Source organism: Uranotaenia lowii, chromosome 3 (genome assembly GCF_029784155.1).
Source record: "Uranotaenia lowii strain MFRU-FL chromosome 3, ASM2978415v1, whole genome shotgun sequence".
Lineage (NCBI taxonomy): Eukaryota > Metazoa > Arthropoda > Insecta > Diptera > Culicidae > Uranotaenia > Uranotaenia lowii.
In genome coordinates, this window is record NC_073693.1 from 95,307,892 (window position 1) to 95,323,716 (window position 15,825).

Here is a 15,825-nt window from a genome sequence, read left to right on the forward strand (position 1 = left end):
AAACCTGGCAAAATCCGGGCATTTGATTAAAAAATTGTCGACCTAAAATCCAGACAATATCCCAGCAAATGTGAGCAAAACCCAGGAGTTCCTCAACAAATATCAAGAAAAAAAACTTGAAGAACGTTTTTTTTCTCATCAAAACTCATCAGAAGATTTTTACACTAAAGTCAAGGCTTCCAAAAAACCTATTGTGATTATTTTTATAGAACTTGCTAAAAAATTCGGTTTTGCTCAAATAAATTGAAAACGCCAACAATATTTTTCTGTTTGATTTGACAAATAAAGTGAATAAATCCGGGTCAAATCCACCTTTTTTCAATTAAATCCAGGCAAACGTACCTGATCGGACCTTTCTCAAATTTTGAATAAAAAATCTGGGCAAACTTGGATAAAACTGGGCAATTTGGACTTGTGGTTTCATCACAAAATCTTCAAAAAGAAAGCCAAAACATCAACTGGAGATATACTTTCGACTTCCAATTTCGTGAAAAAGTGTAAAAACTTCGGTAATATTTCATCTAAAATAATTTTGAATGAAAACGAATGAACTTTTCAAAGTAAGTGTTATTTTGTAGTGGATGACGCTTAGCGACGAACGTGTTAAAGGACAGAACGCAACAGTTCATAATGATGCATTTTGAAGGAAATTGTGCACATTTATCTCCTTCTCTATTGTATGGTGTGGTGAATATCTTAGAAACGTGTAAATTTAAAAATTTTCGTTGAAAATATACAGCTCAGTGCTGTAAAAATTTTGCTGTCCAATCATTAGAAATCTAGCTATTACCAAAATGAGGTGTCCCAATTTCAAATTAACTACGCTTTATAGCAGAAGCTCTAATCACTTTAGACTACCAATGGGAAGAATTCCCCATCAAAATCCGTCGGAAATGTTCTTCAAACAATAAATATATATTAAAACTATAAGAAGACCCTCAAGGGTTTTTGTACTTCATGTCGAACATTATTTCGAGTTTAGTTTTTTAATTTTTTATCAGATACTTGCTTATTTTTATTAATAGTTCAAACGCGCTTTTCCAAATTTTCTCAGCGATCAAATCATACCAAATCAACAGCGACACATCTACAGCCTGCAACAAAGAACCAACAAATAAAAAAACCAACCGTAGACTAGCTAGTAGTAGCCGATTCTGCACATCAGCTTGGGCCTAATATCTCCTAACTAGATGATGAATCGTTATAATTTCGGTACATTACACTTCTAACAGAGTTTGTTCTTGTTTTCTTATTCTATAGATCCCTGCAGCTCTCAGAACGATCACCTAGTCGACAGCAGATGGTGCCTGGGGCCTTACTGCAGCAACAACAACAACAGCAACAACAGCAGCCGCAACAGCAACCTCACAAGGTTGTCGTGAGGTTGGGAAATGTACCGAAGGAACGACCTCTGTACGCTGTTACAACCGGTGGCAGGAAGTTGCTGACCCACGATTCGATGAAAGGTGGTTTCAGGGTTTCGCCTAATTCAACGCTGGATCGATTGAGAAGGGAGACGGCTATGGCCCATACGATCGTCGATGTGGACAAGAGCAAGTCGTTCGATAATAACAACTACGGGGTGTACGAGTACGACTTCGACAAGAGTAAGTCTTTCGATGAAAACTTTGGACTCGATGCCGAGAAGCGCGTGTATGCAAGCACCGAGGGACGATCGTACAGTCACGATCGAGTGTTTAGCTCGACGGGGACTTCGTCGAGCAATGAGTACAGTCAATCGTCTACGTCGAGGAACAAGAGTCCGCAACAGAGTTATGGAGCTAGGCTGTACGAGCATGATCTGCAGTTTGAGATGGGACGAAACGCGCTAAGCAGATCCCCGATCATGAACTATGGGCAACGGAGACCGATGTCGAGGGAACGATCGCCTGTACCGGGAGCCAGCAAGCCAGCGCTGTTGGGATCATATCAGAAGCCTTCGGATCTGTACCTTATGAGGAATTTGACGCCGGATTCGGAATTTGACGATCGAACGACGCCGGATTTCTGCGATGAGCCACCGAAGGCAGCGACTACAACGAGTTCGTTCAAAGAAGCCGAGCTTGTGAAGAAGTTCCTGTACGCTACCAAAAACAAACAGATGCAAAGGGAAGCTAGAAATGCGGTGGTACCTCCGGCTGGTACGCCATCTTCTGGCAGGTATTGAACAGCTTCATTCCTTCTCCTACTGTGTACTGAGCAAAATCAACCTGATCCAAACCTGGATCGGGGCAGCAAAGAGTAGTAGTGTCGATGCCCTGCACATGCACCTAACCTACCTTAGAATCAAGACGAATAATCACACGTTATGCTTCTCTACCTAATACAGTACTAACCTTGGAGGCGATCTCCAAAAAAAAAATGTTGACGACAGGTGCAAGCCTACGCGTAAGACTAACCATAAGACTACTAACAAGGAATTTAAAATACGATACGATAAGAATGATTTTTAATATACCGTTAAAAAGAATGCAAAACGTAGCTTTTAAACCGAGTCGAAACTGCATTTACCACTAGTTAAGCAACACTTAAACTAAACTTTAACGCGGAAACTGTTAAACATTGAAAAAATCAAAATAAGAGACAAACCTACAAACAATTGAACAAGTCAATCTTTCGGACCTGTTTTAAGTCAATCGAGTGTGATTCTAAAGTGTTCTAATATCTCTATTATTCCTTGTAGTTTCTAAACAAAAAAAACCCTCGATAAGGACGTTTTTCGGAAATAACTACCAACAAATCAAATTAAATCAAAACGAAAAAAAAACCAATCCCTCAAGTAGCGAAAAAACGAAAAAAAATCATTGGCGCACACACACTGTTAACCGATAACAGCGAGAAAGAAGCACCTACAAAAAAGAAACAGGCAGACATTCTATTTTGATCCCCCTCCTTCTGCATTTCCCATTTCAGTTGTTGTACCGCCAGTTCCTGTGACTTTTGGCCGCACTGTGGCCTGCAGACGCCCTCGAGCAGCCATCAGTTGTCGTCCCTGGCGGTCGGCGGACACAACAATCAGTTGATCAAATCGGGTAGTGAGAACTGTTTGAACAGGAGGATTAGTGGCGGTGTTGTTGCCAAAGGGAGTGGTGGGGTTGGGAACGTGGGAACTGTGATTGGCACCAGTAGTGCCGGCGGATTGGTCCAGGTCAAGGCCAATAGCTACGGTGGCGTCGGCCATCATCCGCTGAAGAAACAGAAGAACGTGGACATTCACGATAGGGACCTGCCGGCGGTTGTGGGTGGTGGGGGCTCCAATAATGGAGGGATGCCCCGGTACTATTACGGTGGTGGGGGCCAGCTCTCGACGGCCGCCATTGTGAAGGCAAACTCGATAACCTTTCTGGGAGACCATGAGATGCCCATCACCCGGGATCGTGGTGGCATCGGGCAGCCCGGGGTGGTCCAACGACAATCCTCGGACTCGGCAGCCCAGCAGCGAAGCAGCAACTATGGTGCTATTCCGGCTTCGGAACCGAAACACCGAAGGACCAGCCATGGTTCTGCCAGCGGAGGCGGAAATGGTGGCGGGGGAAGTAGCAACAGTAGCGTCAAAAGCAATGGCAGCAGCTATAGGATGAACCGTAGTCCCAATTCCGGCAGAGGTGGAAATTTGCCGGGTGGGGCTTCGGAAAAATCTAGCTCCGGGAGGGAGGGACGTGACCGGAAAACGAGGTGAGTAAAGGCAAAAATACTTTTTTCAAAAGAAACATAATTTACTATCATACAACAACAACAATTGGAAAACAAAATAGACCTTTGCAATAGTACAGCCACAGATATTTCATGTTTTCCGAAGAAAAAGATTTATATTTTTCAACTCATCTCTAGTAGGGTACCGGACTTATTTTGGACCGGGTACCTATTTTGGATTACCTTGCAGCTTTTTTCCAATTTTTCTCTCATAAATCATGTTAACCATGGAAATTTTGATCAAATGCAGTTAAAGCTACTTCTTATGATTCCAATCATACCTAAGATTTCATTTAAATAAGCAGATAAGACACAGAAAATTGAAAACGAAGTTTTGATTTTTAACGGTTGGGCCAAATCAAAATGATTTCAGGAGGACGTGTCATTATTGGAGTCAACTTCTAAGAAGTTTTCTGCCAAGCTGTGATGAATTTAACAACTACAAACATGTTCACACCTATGACAAAACACATGAAAACTAGTTTGCAAGCTCGAAGAACCAAAAAAAACTTGTTTTAATAGCGATTTGACCCATGTCGAAAATAGGTCCCACTTTATTCCTTAGGGACTTATTTTGGACCACCCAACATAACCTGAGTACTACATGACATGTTGCGGAGTTGATGATGTCAGACTTCCCGCCTAAATGTGGATTGTAACCAAACGATTGCTTAAAAAGTCAAACGACGATTTTATTAAACGTAAAATAACGTTTGGCAAACGATTATACGAATTGTAAAATACATTGCTTGAATCGTGAATTCTGAATTGATTATATTTTAAATATGTTGTTAGGTTATGTAACTGTTTAAAACTGTTAAAGCCGTTGTATGGGAAGACTGTTCTACAAACCGTTTGGTAAAAGTTCAAAAATTGTTTGAGAAAACGTTTTCTGAGGATGAAACTGTCATTGTTACAGTTTTATTCCAGGAACCTCGTAGCTTAACTTTTTAGGTAAAAGTTTTGTAACGATTCTACATTACGTGTTTTCAACGTTAAGCAAATGATATATGGAAACGTTTGTGAATGCAACACGCACACATACATAATATTTTGACAGGTCAATGGAAATTTCGGATTATTTTTTATTGAAATTCAAATTAACACTTCAAAATACTATAAATTTTATTTCATAATCACTTACATTTTATGAGAATTTCATTGCCTTTCTTCCTGAAAGCCGAACCTGTTCAGCATTAACTGACCACAACGTTCCTGTCTGAAGAAATTTGAGCCGGGAATGTATGATGTGCTCCATAAAAAAAAATGCCGCTCGGAGGTTCCGGAACAACCTCTGGCACCTCCGGCACGGTGCTCGAAGGGATCGGCAAGGGATGGTAGTTCGGCTGGAAGCACTCCATTTCTCTTCAAAGGTGCTTTGAATGATTCATTATCTGACATTTTTCGTTGCTGTGGAAAAAGAAAAGATTAATGCTCAGTATTTGGTAACTGAGCATATTAATTGCCCTCTCTTACCTTGAATGTATGGTCCGTTATGCTGCAATTCCACATAGATTCGGAGAAAATCCAAAGTTTTGGAATAAAAAACCTCTCTGGATCGGAATAGGAAAATTTGTCAATATCTGTTCTTCTTCTTGAAGTTTTCTTATTCCTTGACACGCGTTTCGGTCAAAGGTGCCACTGGTGCCAGGTGTCCTGATTTTTCAGGATTTGTCCTGATTTTTGAGAGACCGTCCTAATTTTTCAATAACGCTTGTGTTGGGGGGTGTTGACGTACCCGTTTGGCTGTAGAATGACCTCCGTTGACCTTTGGACCACTCCTGGATCCTGCAGTGTAGTCGCTCTTTCCCTTCTGCCCTCAGAAGTGCGGATTGATGCCACGGCTTGTAGTGCCTTGTGTTGAGGTTGTTCGGGATTCTGGTCAACTCCGGACCAATGATTCTCAAACCACTGACGAAAATTTGAAGCACAACACATTTATTTGAAGGAACACTACATTTATTACTAAAAAACACTATTTATTTAACTACACTACAATTAACATTTATTGGCTTATTCTAAGTACAAATTATGGGGTTTTGCAGAGGTTCCCCGTGACCTTCTGTGCTCGGTTATCCGATCGCGACTGACTACTCCGTAGTCTTGGGAGAGCAAGAACGGTGGGTGATCTTCTCTAGAGTTGAGATTCCCGCGCTTTGGTAATCCGTTAAACGCTTGTTGCCTCAAGTCCGACATCACTGTTCGCCAGTTTTCATTGGTAGCCGCAGATGGCTGCGTTTTTCATTTAGGGTGGTTCATCCTCCAACAGCTTGAATTTACCAGATTTTTGAAAAATAGTCTGTAAAATTTTCTGATTTTCATAAAAATGTCTAAATTATAGCTGAATTTATATTTAAATGATAACGACATCTAAAAAATCAATTATAAAATAGTTAAACCGATGATAATCTTTGACTCATATGATATCATCACTGCAGTGGTGTTTTGAGATGTAAACTGCAGGCCAACAAAGGTATGTTTAGTCAGCTGAACAAAATTAAAAAAAAAAATTTAAAGAGATTTTGCAGGATTTCTAAAGAAAACTTGAAATTGGGATTCATTGGACCGTTTTGAACATGAATGCTACTTGGTATTAATATTCTTAATTTAATGAAAATTATTTATAAAGATATTTTCATAAATATATGCTGATTTTTTGCAATATCACCTGGCAGCTCTAATCCGCGTTTCGGCCAATTTTTGACGTAAGTCATGGGTAACGGTTCGAGATCATTTTTACATTATTGAAAAATTCAAGTAAATCGTTCATATCATTAATCCACCGAACCAGATACCATCACTTTTCCACATGAACGTTCATGTTTCGTTCTTATCATTGTCGATCTAAAGTTCAATATAATAGCTACGTTTACATAGACGATCACTTTTTCTGAAGCCGTTGATGTATCGTAAATACTGTTTGAGATACAGTTTTTTTGTATGCAGGTTATCATTTGTTCGCGTGAAGGAGATTTGCGTTCTAAAATTGATCCTAAAGATAAGTCAACTAGTCGGTATAAAACACTGCAGAACAAATTTCGTCGAGATTGTAGTATGCTGTCGGAATTTTCAATACATTTGAAACACACTATATAACTGGGGAATTTTCCTGTTTTTACTTAGTTTGGGGATGAATAAACCAATCGGTTTAAAATCCCAAAAAAAAAGTTTTTACAGAGTTCTTATAAAAAACTACTGTCTAAAAGCAGTAGATGTTGTTAAAAAATAATAGATGGTTATAGTAGGAACTATTCAACAAACAAGTGTACCTAAATAGAGGCTCGGGAAGAATTTGGAACTTTTATGTTTTATCACTAGATTTCGGATTAAATTAAAAACGCGTATTATTAAGTGAACAGCTGGAACTAAAAGAGACCAGCTCTTTTAGATCCTTGTTTATTTAAGCTTTTTCAAGCGTTTCTTTATTCTTTGTTTTGTTCGGCAAGTTCGGCTGAGTGTCAGCACGAACCAACACGCTTATAGAAAACTAGTCGTTCTTGGATATAACAGGAACGAATTAACGTGAACAAACAAAACTTGACTACAAGAATAGGAAAGGTAGAGATTAACTGAATTATTGTTGTAATTGTGCATCAATCGCGGTTGTAAGTATAGCAAAATTTAGAAAAAAAAACTGATTCAGATTAAGGGTGGTCCAAATTAGGTCCAAAGGGTGGTCCAAAATAGTAACCTGGTGGTCCAAAATACCGACCTGAGTAATGATCAAAGAAACGAGTTTTTAGGCTGTAACCTTGTTACATTGTAACAAACGACGATATGTTTCGATAGAAAAAGCCTTGATCTTTGTAATGAATGGATGAAGCAATAAAAAATTGTTACATGTACTTTTTTATTTCAGAAAATTGCATAGTCACTTCCCAAAGCGGTCCAAAATTGGCCGTTACCCTACCTACACACATAATTAAAATTATTTCTTTGAATGCGTATTGGCGATTTGCAGCAAAACTATTTGACATGCAGCGCTTACAAAATTTTAGTTACGGAACTAGCAAAAGAGTGATGATAGCCGTTTTTTTACATGGCGTTAAATACAAGTTGTTTACGAAATTCAAGTTTTTTTGGGAACTGCCAATTTTTGGCCAGTGACAATGTTTAAATTAGATTAGACAATCATCAATTTACTTATTATCATACATCTTGCATTAGCAAACAGAGTTTTTCAGGATTTTCTCAACCAATTTCAATTTTGATTTCCGTTTCGAACTTTTAAGCTGATCTGATAAGGAATAGATTTTGTGAATGTTTTACACTACGTTGAGGATTCTTTCCGACCAAATCATGATAAATTCGAATTCAAATTTGTTTTCAAGCTTTGTCCCATTTAACTGTTGCTGAAACCATTTAATTGCAAATGGTCCCTCTTGGACGTTTCAGCTCAATCTCCTATGAATGGAAGAATATTCCAGTAAAATGCTTGTTTTCAAAACGACTTTCTTTATAGGTATTTAGTTAACGAGCCATCGCATCATCATATGATTTTAAAAAAAAAACTATTTTTAGAATGTGTTCGCAATGAAAGTAATAAAAATAAATAAAACAGCAACTAGAGGCTTCTTCTCGAATAACTTCATGGCAATTTCCGTGTTTATTTAGAAACCTGATTTTGCATAGTTTAATTTGGACTTGGTGCTATAAAGTTAATGTCATTTTTGTATCGGATTTTCCCGGAAACGATTTTTAAAAATCTAAGTTTTTTAATATATTTATTCAGTAATGTATGGGCAAGGATTCGGATTTTTATTACTAGAGTTTTTTTAAACATTTTGGGTTGAATAATTTAACAAACATTTACAGATCGCTTAGTTAAACATTTAATATCTTAAATTTAGGTTTGTTAAATTTAATTATTTCATGATAATGGTTTTGCAGGATGGTTCTTCTTTTGTGAAGGAATAAAGTGCATGATCTCGCTATAGATCTGCGATGCATCAAAATCGAAAATGATATATTAATCGATGATAGTTTAATGCACTTTCTCATATTTCGCCAATTGCCTTTCGGTATTCCCCAATTTATTTTTTCCCTTTCGTCCACACACGCAAACTTTTTTTTTGCTGTTGTAATCCAAATGCTTATGGTTCGTTTTATTTTTCGTGTAAAAATATGTCTTCGTGCAAAAATTGTTAATTTTTTTCAACTTATAAATATTGAAGTTTATTACCTTACGAGTGATTCATCATTATTTCTAAAAAAAACTCCTTTATGTTCTAAACTGGAAAAAATATGATTCCGGGTAGGTTTTCCTCGCTGTAATAATTTGGAACAACATTGATAAATTGATAAATTGATCTTAACTCCAAAATTTTGTAATATTCCAGTTTGTTTTGAAAAAAAAATACTATGTGTCTTGACGCTTCAATCCATAATATCACCCTTTTGATCGCAGGGCCCTCTGAGAGTCGTTTCAAGCTGCAAATCGCCAATACCGTTGCAAAAAATGATATGAATTGGTAGATTCTTGAATTAGCACAGCGCGTTTCAATGTTATATGGAAGAAGACATTTTTGCGTATTAAATAACCATGGAAATTCAAAAAATTTCGTCCTTAAAAACACGTTTATTCATATGATTAATTTTTTGCTAACATGAGAAAGCTAAGTGTTTCATGAGAAAAGTTACAGTTACAGTTACTTTTCTCATCCTACGGCCAAACAGCTTTGAAATAAGCACCCTTAATAAAAATTATACTTTCGAAAATGTATTACATAGGATATCTTTTTTAAGGTACAAGTTAGGTTTGTGGATTGTTCACATGAAATTCGATTGCTCGTCCTTCAAAACTCTCGTGTACCAATTTTCATCTGAGTCCGATGTATAATAACGACAATATCGCATTAGCAGTGAATAGTTAATATGGACGACCCCTTTGGCCGACCCCTGACTTTAATTTGGATAAGTGAAATCAATTGTTTGTCCCTAATAATTCCTATGTACAAATTTGCTTCCCAATTCAATGTATAAAAACGACAATATCACTAAGATATTGAAAAGTTAATATGGAGGACTCCTTTTGCCGCCCCCGTAAAAAAAAGCATAAACAGTGAACAGTTAATATGGACGACCCCTTTGGCTGACCCCTTACACAAAATTTGACACCTGAAATCGATTGCTCGTCTTTCAAAAAAACGTCAATATCGCGAAAACAATATTTGTCTTTTATGGGCGACCCCCTCCAGAAGGGGTCATCCGAAAATCTGAAAACATTTTTCATCATTCCTGGTCCTAATGAGCATTCATGCTACACCTTCCAAAAATTATATAAATTTATTAAAGCTAGTTATTTAACTTTTCATTTATTTGCACAAAAATTTTCAATTCAATTTCAAAATTTCATTTTGTGTTAAATTTTCAAAACTTTTTTTTTTTAAATCCGTGTTCTAATCCTTTTTATGACTCTGGATTTCTTTGCTTCATAAGTTTATAACATATGCCAAAATTTTTTTTTATACATGGGATCTTCGCTGCCTATTTTTAATGTGAAGAGAAACTATCCTAGAAACATTTGTTGTAACAAAATAACGTCACGGGACACTTATTTGACCTATTATTGACGTTCTCGAATTATTATACAAATTGTGAGATTAACTCCCTTTCCAATTCCTGTACCACTAATTAAAGGAAGGGGGTCTCATAACATCAGAATAACTCTTCTTGAGTACAAAAACGATCCTCTGTCATATATGGCTCCATTCTCGATAAGTTTTCGAGTTATTCAAAAAAGTGAGATCCATTCCCCACTTTATAAATTCCCTCTGACAGGAAAAGGAGGTCGCCATAAACCATCTAAGAAATATTGCCGTACACAAATATGCTCCCATGTGATTTTGTTCCATTTTCTCGATTAGTTATCGAAATATTAAGAAAATGATTGAGTGACCCTCTTTCCACTTTTTATCGTTCCACTGAACGGAGGGAGGGGTGCTAAACCACCGGAAAATCATTTCATGTGCTCGAATACCCTCTCATGCCAAATTTGGTTTCGTTTGCTTTATTAGTTGTCGAGTTATGCTATAAAATATGTATCGTATTTGTATCAAGATCAAACATTCCGTATATTCAAATACATTCCCATGCCCGATTCTGTTCCATTTGCTCGATTGAACGATTGTTCCCATGTCATATTTGGTTCCATTTGTTAGATTAGCTCTTGGTTTATGCAAAACAATCCTATGTGAGCTCCCGTCTTCTCTAACTGTACCCCCAATTGAAGAGAAAGAAGTCTTAAATAAGCAAATAACCATTTTACGTATCCAAATGCTTTCCCATGCCAAAGTTGTTTCCATTTGCTCGATTAGTTTTCGAGTTATACGAAAAATTGTAAAGGTGCCTCGCTCTCTCCTTTCTATCACACAACTGGAAGCAGACAGTAGTACCCAATATTCACAGAAACATTTCTTGCGCTCAAATACTCTGCCAAGCCAAATTTCGTTCCGTTTGCTGGATAAGTTCTCGAGTGATGTTAAAAATTGAATGGGAGCACTGCTCTCCTCCCTTAAAATTTTTCGACTTGAAGAACGGAGGGTCCTCAAAAAATCATAGAAACATTTCTCGTAATCAAATAGTAAGTGTATAACACGAGAAAAACAAACACGGAACTGAAAGTTCCTACAATAAAATTCCTATCAGATTCCATGACGTAATTTTAAAACAGCTGTGGGTAGTCTTCAGAGAGCTCTGAAAGGTTCCTTAAAGTTACGTCTAGGTATAAGGACGAATAAAACTATTCTGTTGGATATTTTTTTTTAGCTCAGTGAATTAACTTTAAAGGCGTTGTATAATCAGGGCCAACTAGTCCATATGTTAGCTTTAGGAAATATTCTTAAGCGAGCTGTGAAGGTTGTCAAAACTTTTATTGTTACTTGGGAAAAAACCTCCACTGTCGATGATCCGGAGCCGGCGTCTTCACTTGCTACCAGCCCAGGGTTTTGTCAACTGTGTGGATTCCAGCGGCTAGACTACGCCGCCACGAGCTTCTGGGCCTGCCTCTCATTCGATGGTCTTCTGGAGTCCACTCGAGCGCTTCCCTGCAAATCTCGTTCACATCTTTTCGCAGAGAATGATTGTTCAATTCATCTCCATTACGTGCACCAAGTTTCACACCCGTAGATTTGACGTTTGAGCGGAAGAATCGGATTTTTGTTCGTAGAAATATGTGGCGAGAGCAGGGTTGCCAGAAAAATTTGTGGCTGCGCCGGATAACAGACCAGTTTTGTTTCATATTTTGTTTGGCATAAATCTAAAACTTATAACAAAATAGAGCCAAATGTGCTATGTGACGTTATTTAGATACTGAAATTTTTTTATAGTTGTTCGTGAGCCCTCCCAACTTTGGAAGAAGGAGAGTGTGGAGAATTCATACCCATAGAACATAAATTTGGGAAAATTGAAGATAAAAGCAAAGCGAAAATTTCTGATCTTGAAAAAAAATTAAGCGTTCAAGTTTCACTAAATGAGATATGATCCTCTTTTAATTGCAATTTGAAACTACTGCTGCAGTTCTCACTTCGAAATGGTTGTGTTTAATTAATCCAGAAAATTCATTTGAAATGATTCCTTCAAAAAAATTTGTTCTACTAATTTTAAGTGTTTCTATCTAGTGCAAAGCACACCGGTTTAGCTAGATTTAAATAAAACTTAACATCGATCTGAAATTGTTTTTATTTAAATTTAGAATTTAGATTTTCAAACTGAGTCCAAAAACTGAATTCCGAATTTAAGACGATTTTTGGATCTGGATTCCAGATAATAATTCCCATGAATTATGAACCAAGAAGCGAAATTTTTATCAGAACCTCAAGCAGCAACCTCTTATTTGAATTCTGAATTTTTGGTTTTCAAAATAAATCACCTTTAGCCCAACCGGGCAAAACCCGAGACTTTCCCCCAGATCTGGCAAATATTTTAGCATGGGTTTAACAACTCTCTAGCCATACTTTCGATCAATTTTCAACATTGAGGAAACATTAGATACCTCATTCCCAACTCATTATCAGCTTGGCCAATAAATAATTGATAGCAACATTCGGGAAAATTTTCCCGTGAGTTTTGCGCGCCGTTTGGTAAACCGCAAGTCTCGAAAGCACAGCAAAACCCCCATCGAACGCAAGCCACCGTCCATTAACGGATTTGTCCATCTAAAATTGGAATCGGGTTCCATTTCAACAACGTGCAGCAGCAAATTGACTGAATTCAACAAATCCAAATCAATAGGGAATTACCGACTACTGTTAGTACGGTGTTTAAGCTTTCCGGGTGCATTGCTCGAAACTTTCCATTCAGAGCAGCAGGAATTGTTTTGTGGGAGGAAAATGGGTATTGATTTTGTCCGAGATTGAGATTACAAATTCGGAACATGGCTGGAGGCATCCATTCCACACATGTGCTGCTTACGGCATCGAATCAAATGTATCCCGGAGAGTTCACAACGAAGAGATTGAAAAGCAGCATCCTGCCTGAAAGGTTAGCAATTCAGAACTAATTGCTGCTTCAAGAGACGAACATATGAATGAGTTTATGTAGGTGATGTACGTTGCTCACAAATCGGTAGATGCTTCACTCTACGCTCTGACCTAGCTTCTAAATATGATAGAACTTAGTCGATAAATTTCCTCCATAAGTAGTTCATCCGATTAAAATAACGAATGGTCAATCGGGCATTCTCCGAAACACGTGTTCAAGTATCGGAAATCGACAAACTTGTAGGATTGCGGTTGATGATGCTCCATTTATTTTTAATTTGGAATACATTTTGGCCGCCTCGTTGTTAACTTTAAGTGGGAGTTGAAGCTTCATAGGTACTAGGTTAAATTTGTTTGTCTATTTGTCTGGGATTTAACACTATCGTGTTATTCATCCCTATAAGGTACTAGGTAAAAGATAAGTTGAAACATGAATAGATGATGAATCACATGCTGGATTCGAACCAATTTTGTAATTCAAGACTATCTATCATATATTTTATTTGATTTTTTGTTTTTAACTTGTTTGAAAGCGCTCGAGTTTAAAATGGACCACACCGTTTTACTAGTTACAAAAACCATTTTGGGTTTTTTTCTATAATACTTTTTGTAACGACCTACCACACTCCCCATACCAAAAGGCTCAATTGAGCCCCCTGGTAATGGACGCTACTGTTCTCAGCATGTCTGGCAGCAAAATGATGATAAAAGTAATCGCGAGCAAATTTTAATCATGCTGGGAACACAAATGTTTATAATGTCGTGCGAGGAAATGTGTTATTTAACTAAATAGACTAAAATATGAATCTCAATGGAAAATCTTTTCCTTTAAAAGATTGATTATTCGATATTTACTATTTATTTTTTGCTAATTTTATCAAGTTATGTTCAATAATTTAATAAGATAAAATACACTAAAACTAAACAAAACTAAGACTGGTTGATGATCGACTGTTTTAATGGTTTTGAACACGGAACGATTGATTATGTTTTTAATTAATAACGTTGTAATTTAAAATAACAATAATAACTTTTGTAATTTATTTAGAATACAACATATAAAATTCTTCATTACTGACAAATTGCAGGTTTAGAAATGGGTGATACCTTGAATGATCAAATACGTAACTGATAAAAATACAAAATAAGGAATTCCATGTTGTGTTGTATATATTGAGAGCACACAGTAATTACTCATTTAATTACCATTGCACATTAAAATCAACTTTTAATGTTGCTAATAAGATTCGTTTTTCGAACTTTCCATTAAATGATCGAAAACTCATGATCGATTCTTAAAAAAATATTAAAATAATCAAAATAAGTGAAACGTTTTTAAAACTGATGAACTTACGAATCTACATAAAAGTAAAAACTTATTCTCAATTAATTTATTACACTTTATTCAATTAAGAAATAATATTATGAAAATAATGATGACGATAAATGATCAAAAAAATTGAAATTTTTCCATTCTTCAAGATTGGAAAAACAATAATTATTGACATAACTGAAGAAAGTTAAAGAAAAGCTTTTGCTTAATTCAACAAATTTGTTGAAGTCTACAAAACGATTTGAATTTTGCTTATAAAATAGATAACATCTCTAGTTTTTTTTTCGCAGAAGTAAAAATTGATTGCGGCCTTGAAGAAAGTTGATACACAGCATTATTTAATTTTTTATTATTTTTTTTAAGTTTTGTAAGAAAAACGCAGAATTTTCTCACCAGGACACCAAAATTAATCAAAATTAGCGCTCAAATTCTTTGCACCTCAGAAAAATATGAATTTTGTGGCCTTGTGTAGTTTTCAAAACCTTTTTGAAGGTGGAGTTGAGCATTTAGAATAACAAAAATATCAAAATAAAACTGAGGTTAATATCAGTATAAAATTTATAATGATATAAACGTTTTTTTTTTATTATCAGAGTGATTAGTAATAAAGTAATAGGTGAACTTGTAAAGATACTCTTCTTAATAAACACTAATTTTAAAGCCATACATAATTTTAAAGAGGTAGGGTTTTTGTGTGTGAGGATTTGAGTTCCAGTACAAAAGGCTTATAAAACTGCCGACCGAAAATGAAAATTGAAAATAAGTTTCTATGTTTTTTTTAACACGTCTCCGGGCCAGAGAAATTAAAAAAAAACCTGGCAAAGTTCGGACATTTGATTTCAATATTGACGATCATAAAACCGAGCAATATCTGGTCATTTTTTTTCAAATCCCAGAAATTATTCGACAAAAATCAAGAAACAAAAATTGAAAAAAAAAAGTCCATCAAAACTTATCGACAGATTAAAATTGTATTTAAGGCTTGATTTGCTAAAAAAAGTGAATAAATCCGGGCATTTTTCAATGAAATCTGGGCAACTGGGCCGGGCTGGACAAATAATTTGTATTATTTTGTATTAAATATCCGGACAAACCCGGATAAAACCGGGCAATCTGGCAACCTTAGCCTAGAGTGATAAACAACTAAACGTTTTCGGATTGGCCCGGCTCTAGTAAACAAAGACAGATGGCATTGGTTTTGAATAAAAACAGGATTTTTGGGAATTGAGAAGTTTTTTGGGAAAATAAACAGCAGTTTTTGCTGAGGATGGAATGTCAAAATTAAGATGAAGTTTATTTGATAGATTTCAATTTTATTTT

The 15,825-nt window shown here is 36.3% G+C and overlaps 1 protein-coding gene across 2 annotated transcripts in view; it reads left to right on the forward strand.

The window, feature by feature from the left end:
• Positions 1–15,825, forward strand: part of LOC129751004 (uncharacterized) — a 951,184-nt gene that overhangs the window by 725,401 nt on the left and 209,958 nt on the right. For both annotated transcript variants that reach the window (XM_055746238.1, XM_055746239.1), the window contains 2 exons: positions 1,261–2,160; positions 2,914–3,675. In XM_055746238.1, coding sequence (XP_055602213.1) covers positions 1,261–2,160; positions 2,914–3,675 — 1,662 coding nt within the window. The remainder of the gene's footprint in view (positions 1–1,260; positions 2,161–2,913; positions 3,676–15,825) is intronic.